The sequence below is a fragment of the Cimex lectularius genome, unplaced genomic scaffold (genome assembly GCF_000648675.2).
Source record: "Cimex lectularius strain Harlan isolate CLEC.00 unplaced genomic scaffold, Clec_2.1 scaffold188, whole genome shotgun sequence".
NCBI classification, from domain to species: domain Eukaryota; kingdom Metazoa; phylum Arthropoda; class Insecta; order Hemiptera; family Cimicidae; genus Cimex; species Cimex lectularius.
The window spans coordinates 1,336,338-1,349,678 of NW_019392882.1; the positions used below are offsets into that span (position 1 = coordinate 1,336,338).

Consider the following 13,341-nt stretch of genomic DNA (forward strand, 5'->3'; position numbering starts at 1 on the left):
TAAATTGCAACCAAGGGACAGGAAACCTTCAAAGAAAAGGTGAACAAAGATGTTGACAATTTTCATTTAAAAAAAGCTTAATTCTTACTTTTTACAGTACATGAAATATGCTTTATTTTGCTCAATGCTGTAAAAAGGATATGACCAGCCGTTAGTAAATAAATAAACCTGAAACAAATCTAAATATTTAGGCAAAACCATGGAGAATAGTCAGACCAGGAAGAAAAGGATCATCGGAAACTTTGTAGACCTCAAGGAAATAGTTTTAAATTTAAAAGGTTTGGTTTATGAAAATATCCAGTTATATTATTTTATAATTACCCTGTGATGAATTTTTTCTGTCCTTTTGTAGATAGACCATGAGAGATCCTTTTGCAGACCATGACTGTTCTTATGGTTCAGTCTTAACTCATGCGTTTTTGTAACAATCCTGTCTTTTCGTCGTTTGAAATCCTAATGATTTTTTGTTTAATTTTATATTTTTCGGGTCTCTGTGTGGACTAATGATGGTAATATTGGATAATCGAGGCAGTTGAGATTGATGTCGACCCTCTCTGCCGGAATCATGGCCCATCCTCCGCAGCCGCAGTTATCAGTTGTAAAATTATTTACCGCGCTGTTAACACGGGGTGGAAAAAATCTCCAGCCTTTTAGATAAACTACGAAAGTTTGAAAAAGTGGTACTAAGTCCGAAAAGGTCTTATTTACAACTTAAAATAATTGCTGGAAGTGGATCGCGGTCGGTGGTCGGTGGACTTAGACTATTCGATACCTCATCCCGCTTCTCTCTCTGCTCCAAAAGTGTAGAATCGATATTTTTGCGGGTTAGGAGTCGTGATATTCATAAATGACAACAAAAGTAGTTGATAGTTTGCCTCTGGTTATTACGATTCTAATAAATTCGATTTCAGTCTGATTTTCTCAATTTCCTGTCCGACGCCGCCTGGATTGAAACTGAAGAGACCCTCAGCCGTTCTGGTAATATGAAGAGGAGGAATGGCGAGTGCCCGAAGCTCCGAAGGCCTATAAAAAGGAACAAAATAACAGATGGTATTTACGGAAGGTGAGACTTCCACACAGATCCATCGCCATATGTCTTTTGTTGCGTCCGTTTCGTCTCGCTTTTTCACCATATTCATTACCCGAGGTTCACGGTTTTCGTACCTCAGCATTCCCACGGGCTTTGATTTCACGCATGTCGACCCCCGGAGCTTTGAAAAATAAAGGATAACGCCGAAATACACTAACCTAAATAAAAAAAATAAACACGATTTTCCTTAATATTTCTTTTATTTCTTAAAGTTTCTATTATTTTTGCTTAACACTATTGAAAAAGATTAGCTAAACACCTCTAAAGACCTCCTCTCGCCGTTGGCTTTATTTCTAGGATACAAAGAATTAACAGAAAAGTTGACATTTTCAACATTTACTATTCTACAAATATTTGCCTACGTACATAAGTCAAGCATTGTGTAATATTGGACAAGGAGACTATTTTTTATGTGCTGTAAGCAAGTCAATGAACTGTTGACACAAAAACTTTGGCGCAGACTAATCCTGCGGTTGTACTAAACTTCACACATTACGGTTAACTGACATGACTTACAAAACAGCCAGCAGTACCGAACAAGCCAAATCTTGCATTAATAAGTAATAGTTAAAGAACTTCATATCCAGTTGCACCGTATGAAATGTCAGTAATTGGGGTAATTTTATAAAGCTGGAATCAATACGATAAATACCTGTTTAATCAATCAAAACTTCATTATTTGAAATACACTTCTCCCAACATGCTGTAAGCTTTTTTTATTGCCTCCTTGTAGAAGTTTGGAGTTGGAGATGTAAAGAATTTTTCGATTGCTGTTTTGAGAGTATATCCAGTTTGAAAATTTTTATTTCTTAGAAAACGTTCCAGGGCACAAAAAAGGTAGACTTCAGTTGGCGATACGTCATGTGAATATGGTGGATGTGGAAGAATTTCAATTTTTAGCTCTTGAAGTTTTTGCAATGTTTTCTTTCTTTCATTGTTCTTGAAACGTCAGTACGAGCATTGACGTGAGGAGTAAGTCCGTTTTCTATTGACCAAACTTGGATGTTTTTCTCGCAGTTCTGATAAAAAATATTTAACTCTTGGCAATACGAGTTCCCTGTGATTGTTTTACTAGGGTTTAAAAATTTAAAATTCCCCACCAAACAGTCAACATCATTTTTTTGGGTGCAGGCTTGACTTTGACGTCTGCTCTGGGGACTCATCTCTATCCATTGATCTGACCTTGTCTGATTTTCGTACAAGTGAGGATCCAGTTCTGAAATGGTTCATTGTGATTTTGCTGCTAAAGCGAAGAACACATTTTGTAACGTTTGTCTTTCTGTGGTTCGTATGGTACCTGTATCTAATTTTTTGTTTTCCCATTTTCTTTTAAATGCCTTGAAAAGGTTGTAGCATCTACTTCCAGTTCTTTGGCATATTCCCTAGTGCTTCTTGAGGGACCAGATTCAACCACCACCCTCAGTGGTGATTATCCAGTTTGGTTTTTGGCTCGTTCCTCGTCAAATTCAAAATTGCCACTCTGAAACCTTGAAAACCACTGGTAAACAGTCCTTTCGTTCGCAGAATCCACCCGAAATTGATGTTACAACACAAACTTCAGCAGCGTTATGGCCAAGTTTAAATGCATACTGAAAAATTATGCGTAATCCCGATGAGGTCATTGTTGTTGATAATCTTTTATCTATCTCTCTAATAATATTTCTCAAAGAAGATTCACAAATGAATCACAACTGTGTTTGTAAACTTGAATTAATAAAGGAGGAGGATTAAGAGAGAAAGGAAACAAAACTAACATTTAATATGGTACAATTGGATACTTGAAGAACAGCAATATTGGCAATACATTGCCACAAAATTATTTATATACATTTGGTTTTTTTGTTTTTTGCATTTTATTCTTTAATTTTTATTTTGAACTGGCGCAGGGTCAGTACTGGATCTGTCTCTGGCACAGCCGAAAAGCATTTGAATAACTCAAAAACTCGCAAGTGAAGACAGACCTCGTAAATGACCCTGTGCCAGTTCAACATGAGTTCACCAACTCGCAGACCAAAACCCAAAATCAACTCTAATTTTATTTAATAATTTGAAAAAGATAGTTCCTACTTACAGTTAGTTGTTTTCAACCATCCAGACTTCAAGCGTATAGCTCATCATCAGGTTGAAGGAATTTGATGATGATCTATACGCTTGAAATCTGGAAAAAGGATCTATATTTTTAAAAAGAGTGAATAACACATTCATTGCACCATTTATAATTTCTACAAATTTTATTTTGTTACTAAAACCTATCGACAATAAATTACATGTTGTTATAAAAAATAATTGGGTTTTACATTAAAATGCAATAAATGACATTTTTGAACGCTAAAAAATTATTCATATACTCACAAAAGTATGAAAAAATAACAAAGTTATATTTTAATTAATTATTCTTTTAATCTAAGGTTTTGGTTGAGATGAAAAAGCAAGTGTTATGAATGGGATTCGAACCCATGACCTTTGGCTCAATGTGCTGCTGCTCAAACCACTTGAGCCATCATGACTAGTCGTCTTCTACTTGTCACTAACTTTTTCATCTTAACCAAGACCTTAGACTGAAAGATAATTAATTAAAATATTTAATATGGTCAATGAAGACTGCTAAATGCATATATGAATTAATATAATAATTTTGTATGCAATCCTTTTGTAGCCATTTTTGCATGCGTTCTGTGAGGTTTAATGTGTGATTTATCCCTTTTTTTTAAAGTTCACTCTAGAGGAACGTGTAAATTTTCGGATTTTTCTTACCAACTTGGCACATAAATGACATAGGTTTATGTCAGTGAAGAACTTGCAGAAATTATGAGTTTTTTTTTTTCATTATTCTAAATGTATGTTTTGCATCATTTTTTAAAGTTGTGTTGGAGTTCTGTACACATACCTTTCAGATTATCTTCATAACTATCAATTCACTGACTGCTGTAGCAATCATATAACCCTACACCACACTGCATTCCTGCAAACGAACCCATCATATCTAAAAATATTAAACTTACTTTGTTGAGTACAGGTTCTACCACAGATCAAAGGTTGGAAGAAAACCATGTGCTGGTCGTATGATTTTCTTCCAATCTTTGATCTGTGGTTGATCCCATACTCAACAGTTTAACTAGGCCGGTCATCTCAACAATCACAGCTTCTTAACAACAATCAGGCAAGGATTCGGTTTGGAAATTTAACAAAAAATGAACATGTCTAATAACTATATAAAACTAACAAAGTACCGTTCGCGAAGAGATTTTATTAAAATGCCATCCTAACATCTTTTTGAATATTTTTTCAGATGTTCAGGTATATGTTCTCGAGCAAAATTGAGCCTTTCTGTCGTGTTTTTATTACTTACAAAAAAAATTTTCTTTTTCTCGCAACGGGAAACCACAGTGACCAAACGGTTGAGGTGTCTAACTCATAAATTTTTTTTCTAGCTGTTCTGTCTTTGTATCCTGCTTCTTGGAGGCATTTACAGATAGTTTGCGGTATAGCATGCGCCTCAAAATATGCAGCTTGTATAACTAATTCACACTCTTGTCCTGTTTAAACTTTCCTTGGTCTTTTGGATTGTTTAGCATTATCTGTATGACCAGGCCTGTACTATTTTAAACCACATATCGGCTGGTTGAATGATTATGTTCAAGTTGTTTCCCTAATCAATGATAGCTAAACCTTGCTGAGACAAGACAATTGTATCGTTTATAACTGAACTTAATTTGGCTGATTTTCGACCATTTTTCATTCTAAATTGAAATAAACAATATCGACAATACCCAAAACTGTTTTTCCTGTCTGTAAGAGTATGAATGTATGAATAATTTTTTGGCATTCAAAACAGTCATTTTTTGGAATTCAATATAAAATCTAATTATAACAAATAAATACTTTAAACTTTTGATTATTTAGTTTATTGAATACGAAAATGTTTTAGTTGCAAAATACAATCAAAGAAGGAAATTCCAAAAAAATCAAGTGAATGAATAATTTTTGGATCCAATGAATGCTTGGAAAGCCACAATTTATCATTATGATAGACCAAGATGATTTGACATGACTAACTAGCTGCTTACTCTGCTTCAAGTTATACGATTAAAAAAAAAAGTTTATGTTTTGTTGTCATATATGTTTATGTTATGTCATAATAACGTTTGAAACATACTAATAGAATCTTGTTGAATTCCTTAACATATTCTTGTTAGCTTTACCAATGTTTAGTCTCTAACATGATTCTTTAATTTGAACTAGAATAGTTACAAGTCATGAACTTATAAAAAGAAAAATAAGAAGAGAAATTGCTGCACCTATACATTTTATTATTTTATTGCCTTAAAAATTTACTATTTTCATAAAATATGTTGTTAGCAGTACTAGAGATGGTATGATACTGTTCTTTCTTTCATTCTTCTTTTAATAAGTTAAAATTAGTAACTTGCTGTGGTACTCGTTTTAGATTGGTTTGACTTTTGAGTCAAATCTTTTAAATTCAGGTGACACTGTTCTAAAACTAAATAAAATTTTAAACAAGCAAATTGTGAACATTTTATTCCTTTGTGTGCGTATTACGGCTTAAATCCAGCCATTTCTTTATAGACTGAAAAATCAAGCGATGTTCTATAATAGTTTTTATTTTCATCTGCATTAACCCAATAACCAAGGATGTTTAGTTAAATCTTAGCACTTAATATTTATGAATATTATGGATCTTAGTATAGATGAAAACACCCAATCCTTGGCAATATTGGGACTGAGTAGTCAAAGAAATTAAAAACCATCTATTAAAACTTCATGTCAATTTGTAGACTTCTTTAAGATAGTTTTGCCCTAATGATGACCTTAAAATAGGACGAAAGCTTGGTAGTTAACAATCGAATTTGTTTTTCCATCCAGACCATACTAGATCTAGATTATTCGTGGATAAAAAAAGTGGTTGGTACATCTAATACTTTAAACAGCTACCTAATGTTATTTTTTTCTAATATCCTTCTAAATACCTGCAATTCTAAACTAACAGTCTTCTTTCATAACAGCCAACATTAATTTACAATGGTTTTTAACTTTCTATTCCATCAATTTAATTTTTTATTTTTATGTTTCCTCAATGGAATCTGTATAAGTAATTAATATTTTGATCTCACTGGTTTTATTGTGGAATTGTCAAATATTTATGAAGCAAGTTATGTTTTTCTTTTTCTTTTATTTTTTTACGAGGGTTTTTCAACTACGAGGTTTTATGAAAATTGAGGTGTAGGTGTTTTTGAAAAAATGCCTATTTATCATACTTATGTCGGGTTCGAATGCAGGGCCACTGGCTTTGAACCTGGGACTTTTACAGTGATGAACACCATGTTAGCGCCTAAACCGTTGCGGCCACCGAGTTATATTTCTTTTCACATTTACTTGAGATACTTTGGTACAGTTTAACCCTTTGATTATCTAGTGGAATATAGAAAACATTTTCCCTTTCCTTTAAATTAACTAGCTCCGAGTAGAACCAGATTACCAGCTTTAGTAGAAATTGATGTATTTCTGTCATAGATGGTGGATGAATTTCTTGTGCTCGTCAAGAAATGGCCCATACTAATGAACCATTTTCTGTTTGCAGTACTATTGTGTACCTGAAGTTTTTCCTATTATGGGCTTTTGTCCTACTAGCAGACTTCCTCCTTGAGTTCCGTTTCGAGTTCCTTTGGCCTTTCTGGCTCCTTGTACGCAGCGTTCACGACTCGTACAAATATCAAGGATTGGTAAAGTTGATTTTTTAAAGCTTATTTTGCTATTAGGATGTAAACTGATTATTATTTATTTTCTCAGGCATTTTCAGTCTTCTTTATGTCGATTGCAGTCACTTCAGATATGATCTGTTACTTTTTTATCCCAGTCCAGTGGCTCTTCTTTGCAGCGAGCACATATGTCTGGGTTCAGTATGTTTGGCATACTGGTAATTTTGAAACAACATGAATGTAAAATTTTTAAGTTTTTTTTTACTACAAAGTCTTATTTTTAGAAAAAGGCATATGCCTACCAACAGTAATGCTGTGGCTGTTATTTGCTTACATGGAGGCTGCAGTTCGCCTCAAAGACCTTCGGCATATGCCATTTCACCTCGATCTGTGTAGGCCATTCGCTGCACACTGGTAATGTACTATTTTACAAAACAACAAAAATTAATTAATTAAAATGCAATGTTTAACTATGTGAATTTCAGTATTGGCTACCCAGTTGTAACATTGGGGTTTGGCTTTAAAAGCTATGTAAGCTTTAGAATCAGACAGGTATGGTTGTTTTATTATTGTTTATTTTTTATTGGATTGTACCAACAATTTTTTTGTACAATATGAAATTTTAAAAATAGCGGAGACAAAGAGATGTTAGAAAGGAGAACAGTTTCTATATGAATCTCCTTCAACAAGCATTGCCTGTAGAAGGCACGTCTTCCTCACAACAGGGAACACCACCTGAAAAAACAAAAGGTTTGGTTTTATTAATTAATTTACTACTATATTCACTTACCACTTTTATAAACTTGTCTAGGTGCTGAAAGTAATGGTGTCGGTCACCATGGGATGTCAACTTCCCAAAACTGTGGGAGTAAATCTTCACACAGAAAATCTCTTGACAAAGGAGCTGCTGAGCCATACACAAACGGTTCTATAACACACAATGTCGAATACACAGAAAAAATCAAGTATATATAATTATTTAGTCCTATATGAAAGTATTTTTCTAAAACTCTTTTATTTCAAAAAGGACAAATGGGTCTTGCCGAGGGTCAAACAAACAGAGCAATTCTGGCGGAGGGGGCCTCAAAATGCTTTGCTTCAGGAGTAGAGACTCTGGCAGCTCAGCACCCCCGGTTACAGACGAAGAGAATGTCAATCAGTCACAAACGTCGAGCTCGCAAATGAGCAATAACACGACCAGTAAAGGAGGTGGGAAAGGTGGAAAAGGCAATTCGAAAGGAAGCAAAGGATCAGCACCTCCGAAAGAAAACGACACACCACATAAAGATGAATATTGTCTTAAGTAAATGTTCTTATTTAATAATTTACAAATCCATAATAGTATATATTGATCTGTTTTGTTCCAAAGCCTCGTAGTAAAATAAAAAGTGCGATATATCACCATTGTGGGCAGAGAGGCAGATTTTACAACATTTGTCCTATTTAAAAAGACTTTTTTATAGCAAGTAATAATAAGTCTTGTTATCTTATCTGAGCTACAACCTTTAGTTCAATCAATTGGGCAATGTTTATGCTGTTTGCTTCGTTGCCAAATTTAGTTAACAATCTTGTAATATTAGTTTAACTTGGAGTCAAGAACCGCCTTTTTTTTTTGACTGGGGCTTCCGACATCTAGTAAAAAAAAAAGTCATTTCAGTCCCCAACTAAGTCTACATTCTATTTACACTTTCAAACACCACATTCATACAAATAAATACATTTGTAAGCGGATGACGGCGCGGCGGCCGAATTATCTCTCGAATTTCGCTTGCTTTTCTATAAGCGACAAGAGATTAGTCGGCGTTAGCGCGTCGCTACTTATTCTTGTGTAGGGGAAGGTAAGGTTCCAGAATTCGATAAAATAGAGAGCATATTCAGTAACATTTATTGTACACAATTCCTTCTCTTAACGGTACCCAAACCTCAGAATCTTAATTAATCTACAAGTCAGCCACAACTCTAAACCTGGGATGAGTCTATCAACAAAGGGACTTACCCCAAACGATGCTCGCCACGATCAGTTTCCACAGCATCTCTTCTCTCGACCTCTGACTTGGCTCGATTGGTCGCAACGGCTGATCCTCGCTAGCCCTGGCTGGCTGAGTCCTCTTGTTGAATCCCAGACGGAGTGTGGCTGCTTCTCTCCCGGTCCTTGGTCTTGACTGCCTGGGGTGAGTCTCGGCTAGGTCGTTGACTGGGGTGAGTCTTGTATCTTGACTGACTTTTGATTTTCCAGTCGTCCCTTTTATACCGAGTCTCTCCCGGAGTAGGGGTGGAAAGGAAACTCAAAAGTCGGGGGAGTTCTCACGCCGCGGGTGGGCCGGCAAAGACGGTGGTCTGTCTCTATTGCTATTTTATTTTCTCCAGGTTCGTGGGAAACAAAACGTGGGTCCAGCCTGGGTCTGCCCCACACTTTGACGTTCTTACCTAACTGTCTACCTGGGTAACCATTTCCAGGCTACATTTGCCAGATGTGTTACGTCGTTCCCGTCTGGGTGGTCGCCCCTTCAGAGTACAACCTTTGTCCCTTTTCAACGTTTACCCTATTTGTTCTTATTTTAACAATTTAAACTTATCGCTAAGACGGGGACCGGCTTACACATTCATACACATAAATACATCTATCAATACACTCATTCCGTTTGGTCGGTGGAGTACTTTTATAAATATTCCACCATCGACCCCGAACACACACTCATTCGCTCTCAACGTTCGAGGGGCGATGATGACGTTATATTTCACCCTCACCCCTCGCCATTCATGCTAATAAATACATGCACTCAGACAAAACATATAGACACACAACACATAAGACATTATATACAATAAAAAAAAACAATTTCCCCTAAAAAGCGGAACAGAGGACTCTGAAACTCGCTGCATTGCTCGAGTACTATCTTCAGATTTGATGGCATGCCTACACGCTCCCTGTAGGGAGCCAAGGCATGACATGTTTCCAGTATGTGGGACACATCGAGCAACCTTTCTCTGCATAAGGGGCACTTCCGCGGGCTTTGGCCTAAGAGCAGATGCCTGTGTGGTGTGTCAACCGCTATGGCCTATTCTTAATCACGTAAGGACGATTCCTTGTTTCCGGCTCAGGCACCTTACTTATTAAGTTTAATTTAAATGAAGCTATCATATTATAGTAGTTATGCCAGGTTATTTGTTTTGGCATATATTATGTAGCTAATTATAAGTGCCCAGTTATATGGAGGAAACCTCAATAAGTTCTCTGTTTCCCAAGTAGCACAGGAATTAAGATATTAAAATTAGCCAAAAACATATTTAGATAAATTGTAAATTTGTAAATAAATATAAGACTTTTTTTACCCAGTAGTAAATGTTTTTTTTTTATTACTAATGTAAGGCATTTGAATTTAGGTTAGAGTCTGAAGTGAAACGCCTAAAAGGGGAACTTCAGTCGAGCAAACAGAATGAGTCAGATCTCAAATCTCAGCTGAGCAGCACATATTCAGCGGAAAAAGCTGCTCGTGCGGAAGTTCTCACACTAAGGCACCACAACGAGGAATTGGAGTCAAAGTAAATTTGTGAATCACCATACTTTTTAAAATAAATTAACTTTTAACAAACAATATTCCAGGTTGCAAAACATGGTGTCTACGAGAGCGAATGAACGACAGAATATCGTGTCCCTTGAAAAGAGGCTGGCGGAAGAGCGGAGGCTACGTTGCACAGCTGAGTCACAACTTGCACAGGACAGGAAGGCAAAGCGTGACGCTCAGCGTGAATGTTCTTCCGAGGCATGTCGACAGAGGCGGAGGGACCTTGAAGGCGAAGTCAAGTCTATACGAAGGGATCTCAAGCTCAAAGAGGAAATCTGTGCAAGTGCAGATCGTGAGCTAAAAGTACGTAAAAATATATCTATAGCATAAAAATGTCTGATTCTATTCGAACGAGCTTAACTTTATATATTTTTGTTTGCAGAGTCTTTTGCAGTACAAAGAAAGTCAGACTGGAGCTGATGTGCTATTGAACGCTGTTTCGGTGCTGCAAGATAAAAATTTGCATCTTGAGAATTCTCTAAGTGCAGAGACAAGAATAAAGCTGGACCTTTTTTCTGCTTTGGGCGAAGCCAAGAGACACTTGGAGATAAAAGACAGTAATAACCATATTAAACATTCGAGTGTGAATGAAATCAATTAATTTTTTATCGATTTTAGGTCTGATAAGAAGTCAGGAGAGAGAGATAGAAGAACTGAAATCGAAAATGGCACAGGTGCTTGCAGTGATGCCTACAGCAGATTTCCTTGTCCATGCCCCTTCTGCAGTGGGGAGCAGGAGCATCATGGGTGGCGGTACCAAGCTAAGAGGCTTGGTAGTCTCACAGAACAGTACCATGCCTGCACAATCTTCGATCATGGCTTCTTCCGCATCTAACCTGGATCCAAATGCGACAGTCTATACGCCTAAGCAGGGCCATCTCACTACAGAAGCATAGTTCTTTCTCCTTGACCCATCCCTCCGTTTACTAACAAATACACAAAGGGTAATAATGTTTCTCTTCTATACTAGAAAAACACTATAATATACTAATATATTCTTTTTAAACTATAGTTTTATCGCACACATTTTATTTCTGAAACAATTTAGATTAGTTAGCTTCAGTAATTTTAGATTTGTTTTTATTTTTCAGGAAGAAAGGTGTGCAGTGATTTTTCTTTCATCTAAAATACACTTCAGTTCAGAGAAAGTTCTCAAAAAGTGAATATTTAACCAAGGCCAAATGTTGCCAGGATTATCTATATTTTGTTTGATTTTTAATTTTCTTTCCCACTACACAAAGAAACGCACTAAATTATTTTTCTTTCTTTTTTTATTTTTATTTTTGAAAAATTAATTTTCATAATCTTCGTATACTTGAGACTGGTTAATTTTTGTTTTGTTTAAATTTGATCTTTCATGCTATTTGTTTTCAAATTATTATTTTTACATATTTTATGCTTACGAAAAGTATAACTGAAAGAAACCGCCAATAAAAATACTACTACTAATTAAATATTAAAACAAGGAAAAGAAGAAGTGAGCGCGAGAGATGAGAAACAGTGTATTATGATTTGAATTTATTTGTAATTTCAAATCTTCCTAAAAATGCGCAACTGTGCCATTGTTGTTATGATTCTAGTCAAAAATAATAATAATAATAATACAATTATATATGTAAAATACAAAAAAAAAAAAAAAAAAATGAAAGCTTGATTGCTGGTACTACTTCCTCCCTCATCTTTTAAAAATATTTTTTCTAAAATTAACAGCTTCTCCCCCCTCCCCTGCAATAGGGAACTAGTGGCAAAAAGAAAAAAATAAAAGAGGAAAAATCACTAAATGTTGTAAAGAACGGCAAAGATCTCAAATTTCCTTTTTTAAATTTTCTTTTTTTCCTTGAAAAAAAAATTTTTTTTTGTTCTGCTTATGTATATTTTGTTTCACAACTATTTTTAGACTGAAGTTCTTATTTTTAACTAAAGAAACTCGTGATTTATTTTATTTTTTTCTGACACCCTCATCTTTTTGAAAAATTGCCCTACAAACCTTAAATGATTGAATTGTCAGCAGGACAATTTTTAAAATTGACAAATATTGAAAAGTAATCATCTTTTCTGAAAAGTTTTACGTGTTTATGTTTTTACATTCAAATATATTGCAAAATTTTAAGTATATTATTTTTAAATTTATTACAACCATCATTAATGCAACAAAAAAAGGCGGTTAATATTAATTTTATTTAGCAATTTAGTTGGGCATTTTCAAGAAGAACATTGTGAAAAGAAAACAAAAAAAGCATCACATCCCCATTAATCCCTTTTCATTTATACGATAATTTTATCAGTTTTCTTTTTTCCAACTGTTTTATACAATTGAAAGAAATGAACATATATTTTTTGAATACTCAAGGTAATTTTAAGTTTTTAACAAATTGTAATTTTTAATAATTTTAAAAATTAATTTAATGTGATATTGTATTTGTTAGTTGTGTAAATATAAGAGAAATATGGGAAAATCTGTAATAATAATAATAATAATTTAAAAAAACAAGTGTTTTGTTCTTTGTGGCAAAAAAGAAAATGTTACAAAAGAAATTTTAAAGAAGTCATCTTCTTTTGGTTTTTGTTCTTTGTTTATCGCCCCTTCATAAATGCACAAACAGTACCTTATGACAAAGTACCTTAAATTTTATTTTTGTGATTGCTTTTGTACTTATTTCTTGTTTGTTATCTTTTTTCTTGTTGATGTTAGTGCTTAATTCCTTAGTTTTTAAATTGTTCTAAAATCCAACTTTTAAAAAAATGTGAGATTTTTTTTCTTTGTCATTTGAACATTGGGAAAGCCCTTCTGTGATCCTGGAGCCATGTATAGAAAACAAGGGGACATTTTGTGACTGTATTGTTTGACCTAATAAAATTAAATCGAGAAATTTTAAAAATAATATGAAAAAATGAAAATAAACATCTGACACTATTAAATTAATGTATTTTCTTTTAATCCTTCAAAAATCCTCTTTCTTCTTCTTGT

General features: G+C 34.6%; 1 protein-coding gene across 2 annotated transcripts; it reads left to right on the top strand.

Moving 5' to 3' along the window:
* The first annotated feature begins 309 nt into the window (after positions 1–309).
* On the top strand, positions 310–11,646 carry LOC106660878 (macoilin-2). 2 transcript variants are annotated; one of them, XM_014383898.1, is made up of 13 exons: positions 311–1,063; positions 6,690–6,831; positions 6,899–7,025; positions 7,092–7,221; positions 7,293–7,359; positions 7,440–7,557; positions 7,619–7,772; positions 7,835–8,110; positions 10,192–10,350; positions 10,412–10,676; positions 10,756–10,930; positions 10,992–11,317; positions 11,465–11,646. In XM_014383898.1, exons 1-12 carry the CDS (start codon positions 984–986, stop codon positions 11,267–11,269), a joined length of 1,971 nt encoding a protein of 656 aa, XP_014239384.1. In that variant the 5' UTR covers positions 311–983; the 3' UTR covers positions 11,270–11,317; positions 11,465–11,646. The 2 variants fall into 2 exon arrangements, with proteins under 2 accessions (XP_014239385.1, XP_014239384.1); XM_014383899.2 differs by lacking the exon at positions 11,465–11,646 and having other exon boundaries at positions 310–1,063; positions 10,992–11,318.
* The last annotated feature ends 1,695 nt before the right edge of the window (positions 11,647–13,341 follow it).

Bases quoted from the DNA above. Each gene is read 5' to 3' on its own strand.
- LOC106660878 (XM_014383899.2), top strand. From the start codon at position 984: ATGAAGAGGAGGAATGGCGAGTGCCCGAAGCTCCGAAGGCCTATAAAA. The intron at 7,360-7,439 runs GTATGGTTGTTT...TTTTAAAAATAG, and splicing joins TAAGCTTTAGAATCAGACAG to CGGAGACAAAGAGATGTTAG. The intron at 10,677-10,755 runs GTACGTAAAAAT...TTTTGTTTGCAG, and splicing joins GTGCAGATCGTGAGCTAAAA to AGTCTTTTGCAGTACAAAGA.